Source organism: Apis laboriosa, unplaced genomic scaffold (assembly GCF_014066325.1).
Source record: "Apis laboriosa isolate Shangri-la unplaced genomic scaffold, ASM1406632v1 scaffold5_cov152, whole genome shotgun sequence".
NCBI classification, from domain to species: domain Eukaryota; kingdom Metazoa; phylum Arthropoda; class Insecta; order Hymenoptera; family Apidae; genus Apis; species Apis laboriosa.
The window spans coordinates 4,994,758-5,013,879 of record NW_025223857.1 but is presented as its reverse complement, the minus strand read 5'-3'; the positions used below and the strand labels follow the sequence as shown (position 1 = coordinate 5,013,879).

Here is a 19,122-nt window from a genome sequence, read left to right as displayed (position 1 = left end):
TCAGCCGGCTGCCGCCTACCCCGAGATAAAGAATCGGCGAGGGGGTCCTCCTAGGGGGATAAGGCCGATGCCTTCCCTCCATTTTTCTTCTTCTCTTCGTCTTTCTCTTTTTTTCTCTCTCTGTTCTTTGTCTCTGTCCTTCGCGACGAGAAGAAACGTGGGGGGATGGATGACTCGTCATAACGGTGACGAAGCGTTAAAACGACGAGAGACGCGGTTTGTGTCGGATTTGTGTCGCTCGCTTGCAACCGTGATAATACCCTGATTTCGCGTAATGGGTTTTGCTCGAGGTTTGCCGCTCCCCCCCCCCGATTCTCTCTTCTCTCTTTTCCACGAAATCGAGAATTCTTCTCCTTCTGTGGGATTGATGACACTTTTGCGACGACGCGTTCGCGTTTCTTTCTCTCCTTTCCCCGGCTCGAGAAGACACTTCTCTCTTTTCGAGGATTTCTCTCAAGGGTGGAGGAGGTGATTAAGAATCACGGAAAAAAAAAAAAAGAGATTCAGATCGGTTCGTAATGAATTCACGAATTCTTCGCCTCTTCGACGCGTATGAATACGCGTTTTATTTTCACGAGGGGAAAAAACTTGCCTCCCCTCTTCCCCTCTTTTTCGAAAAAATCCTTTCTTTCAGAACGATCTTTCGATTCCACGACTCGCTTTCTTCTTTCTCCTCTTCGACGCGAAGTTGCCGCAATTTAGAACAGGTATTTCGGCCCCGTAACCTCGTTGCGCGATCCGTGGTCAAAATTCTTTGTGGAAATAAAAAAGATTAGTAATAAATGGCTTTTTGTTAAAAGTCGGGAAATTGAAATGGTGTGTGGATGCAAATGCTCGTGTTAAATTGCTCGTGGTAGATTAAATCGTTGGGAAAAGGGGGGGATAAATTCTCGTGTTACACCATGTCCCTGGCGGAAACGTTTATAGAGGAAGACGGTTTCGGCTTCATTCCTAGGCCTGCCCGCAATAAACACAATCAACCGTACGAAATTGTTCGAAGGTAAAATGCAAAGTTTCATTTTCCTTTATTAACATTCTTCACCCGTATTATCTCATACACACTCACACACACAAGGTACACAATGACGAACAAGCACAAAGCGTCGGTGCAATTGATATCTTGGGGCGCTACTATCCAAGCCATCAAGATACCAAATCAATCGGGCATTTTGGGCGACGTTGTTCTAGGATTCGACGACCTGGAGGGTGAGTAATATCTTTCTATCCGAAACCTGTCCAACCGTCGATAACAACCGTAACAATTCGCGACGAATATAATCAGGATATTTGAAGAACAGGTACATAGGGAGCACGATTGGCCGAGTCGCGAATAAAATTTCTATGGGCAAAGTGAAGATTGACAACAAGGATTACTCTTTGACCATCAACGACAAATATAGCATGAGCCATTACAACGGGGGTTTCATTGCGTTCGATAACGTTAATTGGAATTCTTACATATTCAAGAAGCACGTGGTAGGGAAATTTATATATTCGACGATAGGATGATTAGCTCTTCGATTTATTCCTACGTTTTCGATAATGCAGGTGATGACCCATACGAGTTCACGAAACAGCGAGGGATATCCGGGCGATCTGCTTACGCAGATTAAATATTCCTGGACGGATGATAATCAGTTAATCATAAATATCCGCGCTTGCGCTACAGAACCGACACCTGTTAACATTACTAATAATTGTTTGATGAATCTTGCTGGACATGTAAAGTCGTTATCTACTTGATTCCTTAAACGTTTCTCTCTCGTATTCGAGAATCGGATTAATCCAATTATCTTTTTCATTATTAATCGATAGAAAACGAATTACACTTTTTTTTTTTTTTTTTTTTAATTCGACTTTAATATTTTTCAATCGATAAGTTAATTAACGAAATTATGAAATTTGTAAATTAAAATTCCAAGTTTATACACTGTTGAATCTTTCTTGCGAATCTTCGTTTACATACTTTAAGGAAGGTGTGTAAAGAAGAAAAGGATAATCGTCGAGTAAATTTTTTATTTTTCGATATTTTTTTTCCAGGCTACCGGTCCGAAGGAATTGAGAAAACACGTAATCTCGTTGAACGCTGGTAGCTGGACCTTCACGAATATTATAAATGATTTGCCGACAGGTGCTATATATCCGGTTGATCGTACGGTATTCGACCTACGCTTACCGACTCAGTTAACCAAGAGAAGACTTTACATCATACCGGGGGGTGGTTACAACCAGAACCTTTGCATAACCAACTTCAACAGTTGGTTTTATCGTTTCCACGCTAGGTAAGTACGTTTCTTAATTCTTAATTTTTCTCTTCGCTCAATCTTTTTCCGTTATTCGATCTTGTGTTGATTATCCGTTATATGCTAAATATCAGTGAATAGTACACTGATTGATCATTAATTTCGTAACTGTAAGGAAAAGAGAAATTAATTAAAAAAGAGAAATTAATTAAATAATTTTTAATTTTTTTCTTTTTTACATTTCATACAGTAAATTAGAATAAATTTCTTTGATTGTTAGAAAAATTTAGTAGCAGTGATCTATTGGAACACGTTGAATTTTGAATTATTATTAGATATAATTCTCACATTTATTTTCTTCCCCCCCTTTCCTCTTCGAAGAATTATTCATCCCGGGTCTGGAAGAACTTTAGAGTTATATTCGAATCACCCGGGGTTACGGTTCTCCACCGGAAACGATTTGCCGGACTTCGGTCGCAAATATCCGCCCGACTTTGAAGAATACTGCGACTGCATGGATCCAGTTAGAACCATTTTTTAAATTTTAAAACTAAACCTCGATCCCACGAATTACGAATCTTTGAAAATTTTCTTTCGAATGTATAACGTAAGTTCCAGGTGCCGAAAGTGGTTGAGAAGGATATTTGGGGCAAGGACGGCGTACGGTATCAAAGGCACGGTGGATTCATTTTGTCGCCCCAAAATTATCCCGATTCGATCAATATTAAGAATTTTCCATCTTGCGTGCTTTATCCCGGCCAAATTTACACACACGACCTGTCGTACAAATTTGGTCTGTTAACGAAAAATTAAATAAATTTTAAAAAAATTAATAAATAGAAGAGAGATAGGATTAATTATTAATTGATAAAAGGGTGCAGATTTATAATACATATATTTGTGAACCATTGTGTCGGGTGAAGTAATGTTCGTAATCCGCACCGATTGTACAAAATTATCCGTCATAGTCTCTATTCACATATATGCCGTAAGAACGATCGCAATAGTCGCTTAATTAAGGGCTATTAATTAAATTGTACAAAATGTTGTTTTTTCGGATCGATCAACGGATTAGTATTCTTATATAATTCTCTTTTCGTTTCATCATCCTGAAAGGCACATCGTGGAACGAGGTCGATACGGGAGAAGATATGGATATTTATGCAGATTTGAAAGAAATATCAAATTTATATTTGATGATATTCCTCGTTTAAGTCTCGATAAACGTACGATCCATAATATCTCCACGCACCTATTCGTATCTATTTCGTTTTGTCTGCTAGTAGACTATAAACGTATGATAAATATATATATATATATATATATATAAAGCTATGTTTGTGTATGTATACATTTCATTCACTTAGGTTTAAAATAGAAAAGTTTGTTTCGTTTCTTTTGTACATTCCTAAAAAGTGTTATTTCTACGTGTTATAACATATTATTGCGGGCAGTTAAAAAACAAAAAAAAATTAAGGCAGAGATTCTGAAGATAGTAGATTTCGTATTTCCATGTGTCTTGTCTTTTTTTATTCTTTTTCTGTTTATTTATTTATTTTTTTTTTATCATTTTTTACGTAAAATATTCTTGTTACTTCGAAACTTTTGAAAAATATACATATGTATATCTATCGTAGAAAAAAAAAAAAAAAAAAGAAAAGAAAAACGAATAAAAATGTAAAACGAGTAAAGCAGAGGCAGTGTTAAAGATTTATTATTTTACATAGCAAACACAGTGAGAGGGATAATTATTTGGCAGTGAGACGACGTAAGTCAAGGCTATGTGTTAATGAACACATAAATTTTCAAAGCGTTTCCTAATTCGAGAAATGGAATCGTGCCTATATATATATATATAGTATAATACTCAGCCCGGCAATCTCTCGTTCCCAATCGCTTTCGTTTCGGCGTTCAACGTGGAAATTGACTAAAGAAAAGAACCGAAACGTCGAGCAACATCGATTTCCCTAAGAATTACTCGGTCACTATTAAGTGTACTCTGAAGGTGAGAGGCCTTTCCCAGACCTCGTTTTCCTCGCTTATACCGTTTCGTGGACGTCCGTGTATCATCAATCGGAATTGGCCGGGTTCCTTCAATCGATTGCGGAAGTGGAGGGCTGAAATTCCGTGCTCGTTCACGATCTCGAAATGATTGTCGTCGTTCCCCTTGATTATCGTGTATTCCATGTTCTCGTCCTGCGAACAGAATAAATTATCTGTTCAAGATCGATCGTTGTTTTTAATTCTTAAAATTAAAGAAACGTTTTGATCGAGCAACAAAAAAAAAAAAAAAAAAAGAAATTGATATTGACAAGGAAATGAACCTTGACAGCCGGTTGTAATTTGATGATTCTCATTCGATGCCTGGTCTGTCGAAGGCTGATCTTGAGGATATACTCTTCCCCATGATGATGCCTCTTCGCCGATCTGACGAACCGTCTCTTCATAATTTCGTGCCTCCGTGCGATCAATTCTTGATCCATTGATTTCGTTCGCAAATATCTTCTGTGCCTTCCTTTCCCGTTAACCTTCGGAACAGAAAATAATTGTTTCTTTCTCTTTGTCGATTCCAACGACTCGATGAGACAATCGATAAGATCACCTTGCAAGAAAAGCAACCTTCCGTCGATATTGTCTTGTCATCCGCAGGCGGTATGTGATACGGATCTGGATTTATCACGAATGTCGGTGCACTGCTGATGTCTTCGCCAAAGTGTCCTTGCGACAGTGGATTAATCGTGGACAAACAGTGACCCTGATCATTGGAGATCAAAAAAAAAAAAAGAAAATAAATAAAAGTAACATTAAAGTATCCACTCTTTCCCTCTCCCTCGATGACGAACCTGTCCAATTCGTTGATACCCTGTAGGGCATCCGCAGATGAATCCATTTGCCCCGTTAGGGGTGCAACCGAAGGCGCAAGGGCTTCCAATGCATCCGGCGCTCACCTAAAGTGCATCGAATATTTTTTTCCCTTTTTTTTCTATCATCCAAGCAACGATCACGATTGTTACTCGTTCGAAATGGAAAACTTACCTGAACGCAAATTTGCAAATTGCCGTCGAACTGGTAACCATCCGGGCAACCACATTTGTAACTGCCAATAGTGTTGATGCAAGTGTTGTCCCCGCACGGGGACGTGTTGCACTCGTTCTCGTCGATGCACTGGTTATAATAAAGATGTTGAACGAATCCTTCCGGACACCCGCAACGATAGCTTCCCATAAAGTTCTGAAAAATTAATTTCGAATTTACACAGTCGCGCGCAAAGAAAAGAGGAAAGGGGAAAGTTTTAGAAACTGGATGATCATTGTGGCCACCTGGCAACCGTGCTCGCAAGTGCTGTCATCGGCACACTCGTTCTGATCCATGCAAAATCTTCCAGACTGATCGAGCTTGAACCCTCTGGGACATATACACCGGAAACTGCCTAGCGTATTGATGCAGGTGCCCGGTTTCGGACAGGTTCCGGGCTGATCACACTCGTTTATGTCTGCAAACGATTAATATAAGATTCGAATAATCGAAGGGATTGAACGGGCGCAATATCGAAGATTTCGTTTAGACGTTGACAAACCGTGACAAGCATCTCCGTCTTGCGTGTAACCCTCTTGGCAGCCGCAAGTGTAGCTTCCTTGAGTGTTGATGCAGTTCTGTTGGCACAGATGATTCCCTGTCGCGCACTCGTCCAGATCTCTACAGCTGACGCCATCAGGGTTCAAAATGAAACCGGCCGGACAGGAACAGATGAAACTTCCTTCCGTGTTCTGACAGTTGTACTTGCACGGCCTTGGTGTTAACTCGCACTCGTTTATATCTGAAATTCGATATAAATATATATATCTCATTTGATCGATATTTTTTTCACGATGGACAAGAAATACTTGCCGACGCATTGAGTTCCAGACTTATCTGCCTTGTACCCTTTATTGCAGACGCATCTGTAAGAGCCCAGAGTATTGATGCACAATCCGTTTTTGCACAGGTCAGGGATGGTTCTGCATTCGTCGATGTCTGAAAAAGAAATTTTTACGATGAATCTATTATTATTATCATTATTAAAAAAAGAAAGAAATGTTCGCACGTACCTTGACCGTTCACGGAGAAACCTTTGTCCAAGCATAGCTCGTTGTAATTGTCGGAGTCTTTCGTAGGGCAAATCTCACAGTGGGGTCCCCAAGCTGCGCCCATAGTGCAGCAACAGTCCGCTTTCGTCACCGTCTTCAGATCGGAAGTTCTCGCTGTGCATCTACCACCGATCGTTTGCAGGAAACAGTAACCCATTCTACGGTCTAAAAAAATACAACACATAGCGACATTTTCGATGCATTTTCGTTATTCCTTAATTCCTATACCTATGCAAGATTTCCCATCCGGACTCTGCTCGAAGCCGTCGTAGCAAAGGCACTGATAACTACCCTCCACGTTCACGCATTGCCCGTTTCGGCACAAGCCCGAATTAATCGCGCATTCGTCGACGTCTTTACACTCGTCGGTCATACCGATCTGTTGGTACCCAGGTGGACAGATGCACATGAACGAGCCGATGAGATTCTTGCATTGATACTTGCAATTGTTCGCAGGGGTCGCGCACTCGTCCACGTCTGGAACAAGGGATGAACGCGTGTTTCGAATCGATTACGATTGAAAATAATTGGATCTATACTTGACTATATTACTATAATAAAATATAGAAGAAGATAAGAGACCTATGCAGTGTCTCGCGTCGGGAGCCAAAGTGTAGCCATAAGGGCAGATGCATCTGAAGGAGCCAGGGGCGTTGTGGCAACGGAAGGCGCATTGATTGCCCAGCTCGAGACACTCGTTCACGTCCTCGCAGATCTGGTTCACTCCCGGGGTGAATCCTTCGTTACACGAACACTCGAAACCCCCGTCGATGTTTGTGCACGTCCCGTTTCCGCATATGTTCTGCTGGGACAGGCATTCGTTGTTATCCACGCACCGTCTCCCACTCGCGTCCAACATGTAGCCAGAGGGGCATTCGCATCTGAACGAGCCATCCGTGTTTATGCACTCGCCACCCGCGCAAGCGTCCGGCATGAAGAGGCACTCGTTCAAGTCGATCCCTGTGTCGTCCCTGCCCGGTCCCTCGGGGCACAACCTTTTGAATTCCTCTGGACGAAAGAGACAACAAGAGAAAATTCGATCGAGATCGTTCTCTTTCTCGCCTCAAGATTATATTTAATTACCGCTATCCTCCGGAGGACACTGTTCGCAGTATTTCCCCCATGCCTTGCCCATGGTGCAACAACAGTGTTTCTTCGTCATCGGCCCCGTTCTGGGGAAGGAACATCGGCCCCTCAGGTGGTGGCCCACGTATCGGTCGAAACACAGATCCTCCCTGACGTCGATGCACCTCATCGAGTTCGGCTTGTCGCTCAATCTGTATCCGACGGGGCACTCGCAGATCACTCCACCCTCCGTGTTGATACACCGCCCGTTTTCACAGATTTCTTCGGTCGTCACGCACTCGTCCACGTCTAGTTTGTACATCTCCATCGTGTTAATCATTCGAATTTGTCATTTTGCGGTTTTTATTTTGCGTTTTATTTTATCTTTTTTACTCACCCACGCACTTCTTTCTCGTGTGGTCCAACTCGTAACCGAGTGGACAAGTGCATATGTAAGATCCCATTAAGTTCTGACACTTTCCTGGGGATGGGCAGAGTCCAGGAATCTAAACACGATTGATTCAAATTGTTCGTTTCAATTAGGTTATTCTGCATCGTTTTCTTTTAAATTTTTAACACTCTTGATCCACCTACTTCGTGACACTCGTCGATGTCTCTGCAGTGCTGGCCATCCTGAGCCAACACGTAGCCGTCGGCGCATTCACAGTTGAAGGCTCCGATAGTGTTTCGACACCTTCCATTGCGGCAGAGGAAGGGCATAATTCTGCACTCGTCGATATCTGTTGCGAGAAGATTCATTTCAAGTTAACCCTTTGCTCTCTAACCACTCGAGTTAATGCCGTAACTTCAGCGGTGACTCTTCGGCACTACTGGAATTGTTTCGGCAATTTGAACAGTTATTTTTATGTTTGATTTTTTAGAATATCGCTTCATAGGTTCCTAAGCTCTCTACGTATTATCTTAATAAGTAATTATCTTATGGTAATCTTATGAGGCCATCAAACGCACCGAACGCGGTCCGAGTTTGGAGTTCGATCGAACGAAAGAGGGCTGGATTGCAAAGGGTTAATCCTCAAATTTCGAATAAAATTTTGAAAAGAATTTACCCGCGCAATCGTTATTGGGGCTAAGCTTGAATCCTTGATAGCAGATGCACTTGTACGAGCCAAGCGTGTTCACGCAGGTGCCGTTGTTGCAGATATTTGGATTTCTTTGACACTCGTCGATGTCCACGCAGTTGTCCCTGTCCCGAGTGAGCGCGAAGCCACCGTGGCAGATGCACTGGAAACTTCCTTGCAGATTGTTGCAGGCGCCGTTGTTGCAAATCCCCGGTCGCTCGTAGCATTCGTCGATGTCGACGCAGTCTCGTTGGCTCAGCCCCAATTTGTACCCCGCCGGGCAAACGCATTCGAAGTAACCTTGCTTGTTTATGCACTGGGCATTTCCACTGCAGGGATTTGGGATCTGAAAATGAGAAACGTTTCACCTTCCTATCCGATAACGATCGTCATCGAGTTGTTAAAATTATTGAAAATATCTCTTTTTTTTTTTTTTTTCGTAGAGTCACCTGTAGACACTCGTTCTCATCGATGCACTGATGAGAATCCTGATCGTACACGTATCCACGATCGCACTGGCACTCGAAACTTCCAGGAGTGTTCATACAACGGCCGTGAGTGCACATGGTCGGCATCAGGGCGCACTCGTCGATTTCCTCCGTGTGATTCGTTATGGGATTCATTATCTGGCCTGGTACCTGGCCGCAAAGAATTTCGTGCTCCCCTAAACGGGACGGTGTCGTATTGAGAAATTCGGTTTGAGAAAAATAGTTTCTCGTGATTGTACTCACGGGTCCTCTCGGCTGGACACTTTTCGCAAGGGCTACCCCATGCGGCTCCCATGGAACAACAGCACAGCATTTTCGTTTGAGGGTGCATCATCGGGTTGAAGCATTCGCCTGACTCGTAATTCAGATAGCACGATTCCTTCCTCATGTCGACACATTCCTCTACATATACAAGTTAATAGAGAATTTGAATTTCGATGATGATAATTACGAAGGGTTTGATGATCGTTTCACTCACTTCCTCCCGGCATCGCCATGTATCCTTCTGGACACTCGCAGTGATATTTCCCTTGATCGTTGATGCAATGACCCACCCCGCATATTTGTGGATGCAAAGCGCATTCGTTCACATCTGAGGGGGAATAAGAAAAATTATAATTGTAATTGATATTTTTCTGCTTTGATCCGAGATATATACAATTCGATCACCTATGCAACTGCTTTTAGTGTCATCCAAAATAAAGCCCTCGTTGCAGGAGCACATGAAACTGCCGAACGTGTTGGTGCAATGCCCGTTCTGACAGATGTTCTCGTATTCCTCGCATTCGTTGATATCCTCGAGGATGACCGTCTCCTGATTCGGTCTGTATCCGGAACCACCAGGGCACAATTCCTGGAATTCTTTCGTTCCAACTTGGGGACACTCCTCGCAACGATTTCCCCAAGCGTTGCCAATGCTGCAGCAACACGTCGCCTTCGTCACCGAAGAGGCCATATCAAAGATGCACTGAGGCCTTCCGGTACCGTGTTCGAAACCGACGAAGCAGAACGATTCTCGTCTGTCTGTAATGGAAACAATCTAATAGACTTGTGTCCGATCAAGTTTCACATCAAAGTTTCAAAATTTGAAATTTTCGCGAAAAATTTAGAATCTTTAAAAATTGAAACCTTTGAAACGAATTTTTAAAGAGGATGATTCTCGAAGAAATCAGTTCTTTTATAAAAAAAAAGATAACCCTATCCTTTCAATCAAGTTTCAAATCAAAGTTTCAGAATTTCCTCTTGTAAACTTGAAAACTTGAAAACTTTCGCGAAAAATTTAGAATCTTTAAAAATTGAAACCTTTGAAAACGAATTTTTAAAGAGGATGATTCTCGAAGAAATCAGTTCTTTTATAAAAAAAGATAACCCTATCCTTTCAATCAAGTTTCAAGTCAAAGTTTCAGAATTTCCTCTTGAAAACTTGAAAACTTTCGCGAAAAATTTAGAATCTTTAAACATTGGACTGTTTGAAAGGAAATTGAATTTTCGAAAAGGATGATTCTCGAAGAAACTAATCTTTTTAAGAAAAGGATAACCCTCTGTTCTTCCAATCAAAGTCAAATCAAAATTTCAGAATTTCCTCTTAAAAATTTGAAAACTTTCGTAAAAACTTTAGAATCTTTAAAAATTGAAGAAAAGTTGAATTTTTGAAACGATGATTCTCAGAAAAAAATAATTCTCTGTTCTTCCAATCAAAGTCAAATCAAAGTTTCAGAATTTCCTCTTGAAAACTTGAAAACTTTCGAATCTTCAAAAATTGAAGGAAAGTTGAATTTTTGAAACGATAATTTTCAAAGAAATTAATTTTTTTACAGAAAAAGATAATTCTTCCAATCGAAGTCAAATCAAAGTTTCAGAATTTAGAATCTTTAAAAATTGTAGGAATTTTTGAAACGATGATTCTCAAAGAAATTAATTTTTTTTTTTTTTTTTTTTTCACAAAAGAGGATAACGCACCGACGCAAGCGTTTCCAGCTTCGACCAATTCGTAATAAGGCGGGCACTTGCATATGTATTTCCCCTGAGTATTTACACAGGTGCCGTACTGGCACGATTGAGGATTCTCGCATTCGTCGATATCCGTGCAATTTCCACCCGAACCGTCCAACTTGTATCCCTCGTGGCACTCGCAACGGAACATGCCGAATATATTCTCGCAACGGCCGAACACGCACAAATTACTGAACATCTCGCACTCGTTTATGTCGACGCACGTCTGCTCGTTACTCTCGTCGGGGTGCATGAAGCCCATCTCGCACTCGCATCGAAACGATCCAGGATAATTGAGGCAGTGGCCATTTTCGCAAAGAGTATTGTCGTTGGCGCATTCGTCGATATCCTTGCAAGTGTAGCCATCCCCTCTGAAGCCAGCGTCGCAATCGCACTGCGAACAAGTGGATTATCATCTCCTCAAATTACTCCCTTTTGTGGATGGGAACGTACGTTTCAATTTAACCATACAATAATTTCGTTTACAAAGTAATTCTCACCTTGAAAGATCCCTCTGTGTTGATGCACTGAGCGTTGGAGTCGCATCCTCCATTGTTCGTGAGGCACTCGTTGATGTCTCGACATTCGACACCGTTCCCCACGAAACCCTCGTGGCAGGTGCACTCGTACGAGCCTTGAGTGTTCTGGCATTCCGCGAATTCGCTGCACGAGTAGACGTTTAAAAGACACTCGTCGTCGTCGGTGCATCCAGGCCCCTGGTCAGGTTTCACCGAATACCCTTCCTCGCACCGGCAATTGTACGAACCGATCGTGTTGTAGCATTCGCCGTAGCCGCATATATTTGGCTGCGCGTTGCACTCGTCGATGTCTGCAGATGATAAATCAGAATAATTTTCAGTTAAGTTCGCCCTGGAGTGGATTTTAATTTTAGATCGTTTGTCGATTTCAAACAGGCTTTTACCTATACAGGACGCCCCATCCTTTCCGGATATCAATCCATCGGTGCAGGTGCATATGTAGCCACCCTCTATGTTGGTGCATTTCCCTCCGTTGCAAATTCGTGGATTCTCTTTGCACTCGTCGACGTCCACGCACGATCTACCATCGAGATTCAACGCGAACCCGGTGCTGTTTCAAAAGAAAGGAGTATTAAAATTTCAATCATCTTTATCAGAACCGCAATCATTTCGTCGTAATAAACTTTTTTTGAAACGAATTTCGAATGGTGTTACGAGTCGAAGGTAATATTTGACGTCTCTACCTGCAAGAACAAGAGAAGCTGCCGGGTGTGTTGAGGCAAACGTCCTCGCAGCCACCGTTATTGGTCGCGCATTCGTTTATATCCTCGCAGTGCGACTTCAATCCAGTTTGTTGATAACCATCGTCGCATATGCATTGATAAGTGCCCATCATGTTCTCGCAGACTCCGTTCGAGCAAATTCCGCTGGTCCTCGAGCACTCGTCTATATCCTTGCACGACTGCTTGTCAGGACCCAGCTCGTGGCCGGGTGGGCATTGACACTTGAAACTGCCCTCCGTGTTGATACAAATCCCCCCTCGGCACAAACCTGGTGTCTCCTCGCATTCGTTTACGTCTGAAATTCAAATTGGATGATTCGATCACGAACGATCCGTTTCTCTCTCTTGATTTTGAAAATTTCAACGTTACCCATGCAAATCTTCATTATATCGTGGCTGAGGTATCCAGGATTGCAATCGCACTGGAAATTGCCGGGCGTGTTTCTGCAGGTTCCGTTTCCGCAAACTCCGCGCATGATCTCGCATTCGTCGATGTCTGTGCAAAAAAAAGGAAAAAGAAAAGAGTCTAGGCGCGCGCGAAAAATCGAAATCTCGCCAATCGGATCGAATAACGATATGAAAATACAATTCGTTCGATTCGAACGAGATTTATATTGAGAGAGAATTTGGAGAAATGTTGGAGAGGAATGGGCTCACCGTTACATTTAATCCCATGTTCATCCAACGCGAAACCCTGGTTGCACTTGCAACTGAAACTTCCAACGGTGTTCTTGCATCTACCGTTCAAGCACATTCCAGGAAACTCGACGCACTCGTTCACGTCCTGCTTGTCCGTGAAACCGCCCCCCCTCGGGCACAATTCTTTGTGCGCGTGGGTCCCCGGCTTGGGACACGCTTCGCATCTCTCGCTACCCCACGCACGCCCCACGGAACAACAGCACAGACTCTTGGAAAATTGGCCTTCGATTGGATTCGTGCACTGGCCGTGTCTATAATCCAAGTAACAAGTCTCCTGCCTCGTGTCTATGCACGTGATATCTGTGCACCAATAAAAGAGAAGAAAAAATTACATTGTACTCAAGATATCCTTGATATTGATTTGTATATGACACTCACGGGTGGCGTCTAATGTCAATCCAGGGGGGCACTCGCAACGATAGGATCCATCTGTGTTGACGCACGTCCCGCCTCCTTTGCATATGTCGCTGTTCAACTCGCACTCGTTCACATCCACGCACTCTTTCCCGCCGAATTTCGCGTAACCTTTGGTGCACTCGCAGATCGAGTGGTCGCAGAGCTCGCAGGGGCTTCCCCAGGCGACACCCACCGAGCAGCAACATTCCGACTTCAACGCCAACCTCGGCAGATTGTACTCGCAACGACCGTCTATCATCTTGGTCCAGCAGGAGCCTCTCCTGTTGTCTGAAAGAAATTTCGATGAAAGAGACTTATTATATTAAAAAAAAAAAAAAAGAAAAAGAAAAAAATAGAGTAAAGCTCTTCGATTTCTTTCAAAGAGATCTGTTCAAACTAGAGATTGTATCGTAATTCAAAGAGAGTTTACATGTTATATAGAAAATCTTTTTGACGTAATAATATTCATATTCGTATTCTATTTTATTTGATTATTCATACCCATGCAAATGTGGCCTGTGTGGTCGAGGATGTATCCGGGTGAACACTCGCACTCGTAAGATCCCAGAGTATCTATACATATTCCGTTCAAGCATACATCCGGCCCAAGTTCCTCGCACTCGTCGATATCCTCGCACATGTGGTTCGCCGTGTTGAATCGCATCCCGCTCGGGCAAATACACTGCGCCAACATGTCAACGCTTAAATGTCTCGATTGGTCACGGCCAATTCCTTCGACTTAGTGGTTAGCTAGATCTAATCTAAGACGAGGAAGATGCCGTCGATTCGACACGCGAGGTACGTTTACTTGCCTGGAAACTCCCAGGGGTGTTACGACACTGCCCACCACTGCACAACGACTGCTCCAATTCGCACTCGTTTATATCGCTGCATATCTTCCCTGTCGCGTCCACCTCGTACCCGCTGTCGCAGATGCAACGATAAGTGCCCATCAGATTCTCGCAGCCACCGTTCACGCAAATGTTTGGATTCTGCGCGCACTCGTTGATATCTTCGTTTCGAGAAGAAAACGTATTAACGAATTGGAAGCGAGAATTTATCGAGAGAGGGAGAGTTGATTTTTTTTTTTCATCATCAATTACCATCTCCGCTGTAAGTCATTCCAGCACCGTGGGGGCACAAAGCGTCGAATTCGTTGGTGTTTGGAAGTGGGCATGGTTGGCAGGGGGTACCCCAGCCCATGGGTTGTCCCAATATCACCGTGCAACAGCAGCAACTCGACTTAGTCACCGCCGTCGACGTAGGATTCGAGCATTGGCCGTCTCTGTACTGGGAGTAACACAGATCCCTCCTCGTCTCTGATGGCGATTCGAACGTTTCCGCTCGTTGGATTACTCGTTTATATGCGTAATACGAAAGGGGGAAATGTCGGATACGCACCTAGGCAAGATCTTCCATCCGGTCCCAAATTAAACCCAGGATTGCACTCGCATCGAAAGCTGCCAGGGGTGTTGATGCAGCGGCCATTCTGGCACGGTGCGCTTAGACACTCGTCGATGTCTACCGATCAAAAATCTTTTGCTTTTCCAATACCAAAGTGGTGGAACGAACAAACAAATGAAATAAAGACACACACCTATGCAGTGACTCTGGTCGGGTCCGATCCGGAAGCCAGAGTCGCAGACGCATTTGAAGGAGCCCTCCATGTTCACGCACTTTCCGTTCTCGCACATCCCGCTCGTCGAACACTCGTCCATGTCCACGCAAAACGTGTTGTCTCTCGAGGGAGTGAATCCAGGCTGGCAAATGCAGTGGTACGAACCCGGCGTGTTCTCGCATCGACCGTTCAAACAGATCCTCGGATTCTCGGCACATTCGTTGATATCTGACGCGTCCAACGAATCGGAAATTAATTTTTAATCAACGTAGGGAGGAAAGAAATTGCATATTTACCTATACAGGTATTTTTTGTCGGAGATAAAACGTAGCCGTCGTTGCACTTGCACTTGAACGATCCGTTCATGTTGATGCAGTGTCCATTGTTGCACATTCCCGTGTCCTGACACTCGTCGTGATCTATATGTGTGTATAAAAAAAAATTTGAAAAGAAAAAAAGTAGTCGAAATAATTTTCGACCTCGAAATCAAAATTTCTTCCCTATTCGTTATTACAATTTTCTTCGTTGTGTTTTAGGGCAATTTTTAATCTTTATTCTTTTCTTTTTTCTCTTGCAAAATTACACTTACCCGTGCAGTATCTGCCTTCACCGGACACGACGAATCCCGGCGGGCACTGACACGAGAAGCTTCCCTCGTAATTTCGACAAGTACCGCCCTGGCAATAACCCAACAGGCACTCGTCGATATCCTCGCATCTGTTTCCCTTCTTCGTGAATCCATTGTAACAGTCGCACTCGTATCCGTCCTTGGTGTCTATGCACTTCCCGTTTCCGCATATGTCCGGCCTCAACGCGCACTCGTTTATCTCGGTGATCGGTTGCAGTTGTTGCAAGCAAAGCCTGTTGTAATCGTCTATAATTGAGTAATAACACGGATCCCGTTACTCCCCGTTACTTCCTACGACCATTATCTCCAGTTTTCTGGGTGAACTTTAGTTTTCGTTCCACATTTAACCGTTTCTTTTTTTTTTTTTTTTTTTTTTTTTATTTACGTTACATCTCGTAAGCATGGTAGTTTCGTATCGTTTTCTCGCATTTTTTGCCGTTCTACATACCACTTCCGGGATTCGGGCAGATGTAACACTCGTCACCCCATCCACGTCCCATGTTCTTCCCGCAGCAGCAATCTTTCTTGCTCAGCCTCATTGCCAAACGATTTTTGCACTGACCGTTCCTGTTCACAGACGTGTAACAGAGGCCCTGCCTTCCATCTAAATCCAGTAATTCCTTAATGATCGCGGTAACTTTTTCTTTTTCTTTTTTTTTTTTTTTTTGTTTCAACGTAAATAACCAAGCGAGATTCTATTCGCTTACACTTAGTTTCGCTCTCTCTTTCTTACCTATACAGAATCTTCGATCTTGGCTCTGGATAAATCCTGGATTGCAAAGGCAATAATAGCCGCCGTTCGTGTTTACGCATCGGCCGTCCGTGCAAATTCCTTCCTCCTGGCACTCGTCTTTGTCCTTGCAGGAGTTGGTTTCAGGATCCCTGGCTTGGCCGTCGGGACACTCGCAAGTGAACGAACCTGGAGTGTTGACGCATTTTCCGCCCTCGCATAAACCCGGTATCGCTTCGCACTCGTTGATGTCTGATTAATTTAGAATCGAATAGAAATTCAGAATTTTCGATCGATACTTCCTTATAGACGTTACATTAAACTACATTAAATTCCGTATAACCACTTACCAACGCACTGGCCTTGGTTAGTTTTCAAGTGACCCAGCTCGCAGTCGAGCCTCGCGGGACACCTTTCACAGGGGTGGCCCCACCCCTTGCCCACGGTGGCGCAGCACAACTGCCGCGTGCACACGACACCCTGAAGATTCGCCAAGCACTGACCGTTCTTCACTTTCGTGTAACACGGCCCAGTTCTGCGAAAGGAAACATTGACACAACAACCACCTATTACTCCGATTAATTAATCGAACAATTACGATTGTATTAATTACGCGTTGAAATATTTCGTAAAAACAGATTTGTGGAAATCGTAATCACACCTGTAATCCGTTTCGCATCGTCTGCCTGTGTATCCATAGATACACGCACAACGATCTGGACCTATGCATCTCCCTTGGTTCAAGCACGGCTCTCGACAGATTGCTATTTTAAACAGTCGATCGATCGGATTATGTTGAAACTGGGAGGAGGAATTATTGGATAAAATAGACGGAATATTGGATAAAATGGACAACTCACGCTCGTTACAAAATTCGCCCTGATATCCGCTACGGCACTGACACTTGCCGTCGACGCAGTTACCATTTATGCAGTGCACCCTGCATCTACCGGACTCGCCCCTATCCAACGCGTTACCAGTTTCATAGGTAGGCGTAGCTACAACAAGCGACAGAAGTATATTGCTTCAGAAATATTGTTTCGAAAATTTGCTCGTCGTGGATATCGAATCGAGAAATAACTTTAATAATCGTCCACCTTTGGTTTGACTGCTGGTGCAGGACGAAGCCACGGTGCCACCCTCGCACAAGCAAATGTTCGGCCTTATGCATCTGCCCAGCGGGCCGCATCGTCTCACGCATATGGCTAAAAGAAATTTATTTCTAAATATTCTATATTTTCTTTATCCTTCTTTTCTACGTTAAATTTCTTTCTTATCCCACGAATCGAAACAAGAATTTTCCAAGATCTTCCCTCCGACATTGCCAAAGAATTTCGACGCACGCGAGATCTGTATCAACAGTGTCACGAGCCATCATGCGAAGACAATAGGAAGATCAACAGGAAGCGTTGTAACGGGCCATTAAAGTAATTTTCGATCGGTCGTGTCGCGTGAACGCCCAGTTGCGCAACGCAATTATTCGTCGCGAACGCTACGATGCTCCTCTCGAACCGTTTCGATAATGAACGCTAAAATTGAATGCATCCCGAGGCTCGTGAGATCACGTCCAATTACGGGTAGGGATACGATTATGATCGAGCCTCGTGTTCTCGAGTTGTTCGCTTCAATGTTACTTACGAATTACGCAGAGACCGGTCTCGGGCTTCTTAGTCCAGCCGGGGCAACAGTAATTCTTGTATCTTGACCTGCACACGTTCGGCCTGGAAAATTAAACGAGCTTATGTCGCTTGATTATGATTGGTGATGGTGAAAGTTGGTCGGCCGTTTCTTCCTTTCCTCGCTCCATAATTTATAACGCTTCTTATTATTTTGAGCGTTTTCTTAAGAAATGATTTCTTTTTTTTCTTACGAATATTTTTCAAACAAATTCGATTTGCCTTTTCGTTACATTTATGGGGCTGAAGTTATATTGGAAACTCACTTTCCTTTTTCTGTTTCATAGAACGAAACTATTTCTGTGCTGTGTTAATTTTTACATAGCGAAGGATGGCTGGTTCGGGTGAGATTATTTCAATTATTTCTATTCGCAAGTGCGAATCTGTAATCGAAATCGACGGCCGAATACCGAGAATCGGATCCCTTCTTCTAAAACAATGCGATCACGAGAAAAAGAAAAAGAAAACGAAAACGAATCGTTGAAACCCTTCGAAACAATCGATTATCGCGCAGCCGAGATATATAACTGGGAACCTCTTTCGACCTCCCCCCTCTCCTCCCCCCTCGCCCGCTTTTTTCTCCTTCTCTCTTTTACACGCTGCTCGAGATGATCTCATCGATCGAAGCTGTCGTCACGATCGGATAAAACCGCGAAACGGGCAGCCACGCGCAAAAAAAAAAAAAAAAAAAAAAAAAAGAAAGAAAGAAAAAAAAGGGGGTCGTGTTTACAGGCGTGTAAATACGCCGACGCGAAGCGAGCCGCGGCGCCGAGGCGCGTAAGTGGAAGTACTCAGAGGCTCGCCTATAGCAGCTGACGTTAATTACGGCCGGCTCGATGTGAATGGCCGCCTTGTTCCGAGGTGGCACACCGCGTTCCCTTCCCATTCTTTCTTTTACGCGGCGTTGCGTGCATGCCGAACGCGTGCCGCGGCACCGTGTTACCGGCGCTCCGCTCCGTTTGCACGCCTCGCTCCCGCAAAAATCGCGTTTCCGTCTTTTGATAGCGTCGCGCGACCTCGTTTGATCGCCTTATCGCCGGAATCGCGTGGATTTCCACGCGAAATTCACTTTGCCTTTGTCTTCCCTTTGTTCTTTTTCTTTTTTTTTTTTTTTTTTTTTT

At 43.6% G+C, this 19,122-nt stretch overlaps 3 protein-coding genes across 3 annotated transcripts in view; 2 read left to right on the top strand and 1 right to left on the bottom strand.

Moving 5' to 3' along the window:
• LOC122717855 (A-kinase anchor protein 17A-like) overlaps positions 1 to 19,122 on the top strand; it is a 68,714-nt gene that overhangs the window by 17,470 nt on the left and 32,122 nt on the right. Inside the window, exon 2 of the mRNA XM_043942309.1 lies at positions 2,041 to 2,282. The gene's annotated coding sequence lies outside the window, so the exon portion shown is untranslated. The remainder of the gene's footprint in view (positions 1 to 2,040; positions 2,283 to 19,122) is intronic.
• On the top strand, positions 903 to 3,071 carry LOC122718291 (galactose mutarotase-like). The gene is made up of 7 exons (XM_043943191.1): positions 903 to 1,000; positions 1,076 to 1,206; positions 1,283 to 1,476; positions 1,549 to 1,722; positions 2,041 to 2,157; positions 2,524 to 2,719; positions 2,872 to 3,071. The coding sequence occupies exons 1-7, from the start codon at positions 903 to 905 to the stop codon at positions 3,054 to 3,056; spliced, it is 1,095 nt and encodes a 364-aa protein (XP_043799126.1). The 3' UTR covers positions 3,057 to 3,071.
• LOC122717853 (fibrillin-2-like) overlaps positions 3,147 to 19,122 on the bottom strand; it is a 27,322-nt gene continuing 11,346 nt past the window's right edge. The window contains exons 3-42 of the mRNA XM_043942300.1: positions 17,964 to 18,046; positions 17,423 to 17,530; positions 17,186 to 17,323; positions 16,987 to 17,089; positions 16,676 to 16,860; positions 16,329 to 16,577; positions 16,044 to 16,199; positions 15,557 to 15,841; positions 15,264 to 15,386; positions 14,947 to 15,195; positions 14,751 to 14,870; positions 14,453 to 14,668; positions 14,162 to 14,361; positions 13,851 to 14,031; positions 13,332 to 13,637; positions 12,912 to 13,253; positions 12,625 to 12,750; positions 12,217 to 12,550; positions 11,917 to 12,083; positions 11,495 to 11,823; positions 10,962 to 11,388; positions 9,672 to 10,025; positions 9,481 to 9,594; positions 9,246 to 9,404; positions 8,964 to 9,178; positions 8,503 to 8,860; positions 8,030 to 8,175; positions 7,833 to 7,941; positions 7,454 to 7,744; positions 6,953 to 7,378; positions 6,599 to 6,847; positions 6,332 to 6,535; positions 6,132 to 6,257; positions 5,821 to 6,060; positions 5,564 to 5,736; positions 5,280 to 5,474; positions 5,087 to 5,191; positions 4,846 to 4,998; positions 4,568 to 4,771; positions 3,147 to 4,439 (exon numbers count right to left, since the gene is read on the bottom strand). Coding sequence (XP_043798235.1) covers positions 4,218 to 4,439; positions 4,568 to 4,771; positions 4,846 to 4,998; positions 5,087 to 5,191; positions 5,280 to 5,474; positions 5,564 to 5,736; positions 5,821 to 6,060; positions 6,132 to 6,257; positions 6,332 to 6,535; positions 6,599 to 6,847; positions 6,953 to 7,378; positions 7,454 to 7,744; positions 7,833 to 7,941; positions 8,030 to 8,175; positions 8,503 to 8,860; positions 8,964 to 9,178; positions 9,246 to 9,404; positions 9,481 to 9,594; positions 9,672 to 10,025; positions 10,962 to 11,388; positions 11,495 to 11,823; positions 11,917 to 12,083; positions 12,217 to 12,550; positions 12,625 to 12,750; positions 12,912 to 13,253; positions 13,332 to 13,637; positions 13,851 to 14,031; positions 14,162 to 14,361; positions 14,453 to 14,668; positions 14,751 to 14,870; positions 14,947 to 15,195; positions 15,264 to 15,386; positions 15,557 to 15,841; positions 16,044 to 16,199; positions 16,329 to 16,577; positions 16,676 to 16,860; positions 16,987 to 17,089; positions 17,186 to 17,323; positions 17,423 to 17,530; positions 17,964 to 18,046 — 8,470 coding nt within the window. The 3' untranslated portion in view covers positions 3,147 to 4,217. The remainder of the gene's footprint in view (positions 4,440 to 4,567; positions 4,772 to 4,845; positions 4,999 to 5,086; positions 5,192 to 5,279; positions 5,475 to 5,563; positions 5,737 to 5,820; positions 6,061 to 6,131; positions 6,258 to 6,331; positions 6,536 to 6,598; positions 6,848 to 6,952; positions 7,379 to 7,453; positions 7,745 to 7,832; positions 7,942 to 8,029; positions 8,176 to 8,502; positions 8,861 to 8,963; positions 9,179 to 9,245; positions 9,405 to 9,480; positions 9,595 to 9,671; positions 10,026 to 10,961; positions 11,389 to 11,494; positions 11,824 to 11,916; positions 12,084 to 12,216; positions 12,551 to 12,624; positions 12,751 to 12,911; positions 13,254 to 13,331; positions 13,638 to 13,850; positions 14,032 to 14,161; positions 14,362 to 14,452; positions 14,669 to 14,750; positions 14,871 to 14,946; positions 15,196 to 15,263; positions 15,387 to 15,556; positions 15,842 to 16,043; positions 16,200 to 16,328; positions 16,578 to 16,675; positions 16,861 to 16,986; positions 17,090 to 17,185; positions 17,324 to 17,422; positions 17,531 to 17,963; positions 18,047 to 19,122) is intronic.

Coding starts and splice junctions, on each gene's coding strand:
- LOC122718291 (XM_043943191.1), top strand. CDS start 903: ATGTCCCTGGCGGAAACGTTTATAGAGGAAGACGGTTTCGGCTTCATT. Junction 1,477..1,548: donor ACATATTCAAGAAGCACGTG/GTAGGGAAATTT, acceptor TCGATAATGCAG/GTGATGACCCATACGAGTTC. Junction 2,720..2,871: donor CGATTTGCCGGACTTCGGTC/GCAAATATCCGC, acceptor AGGTGCCGAAAG/TGGTTGAGAAGGATATTTGG.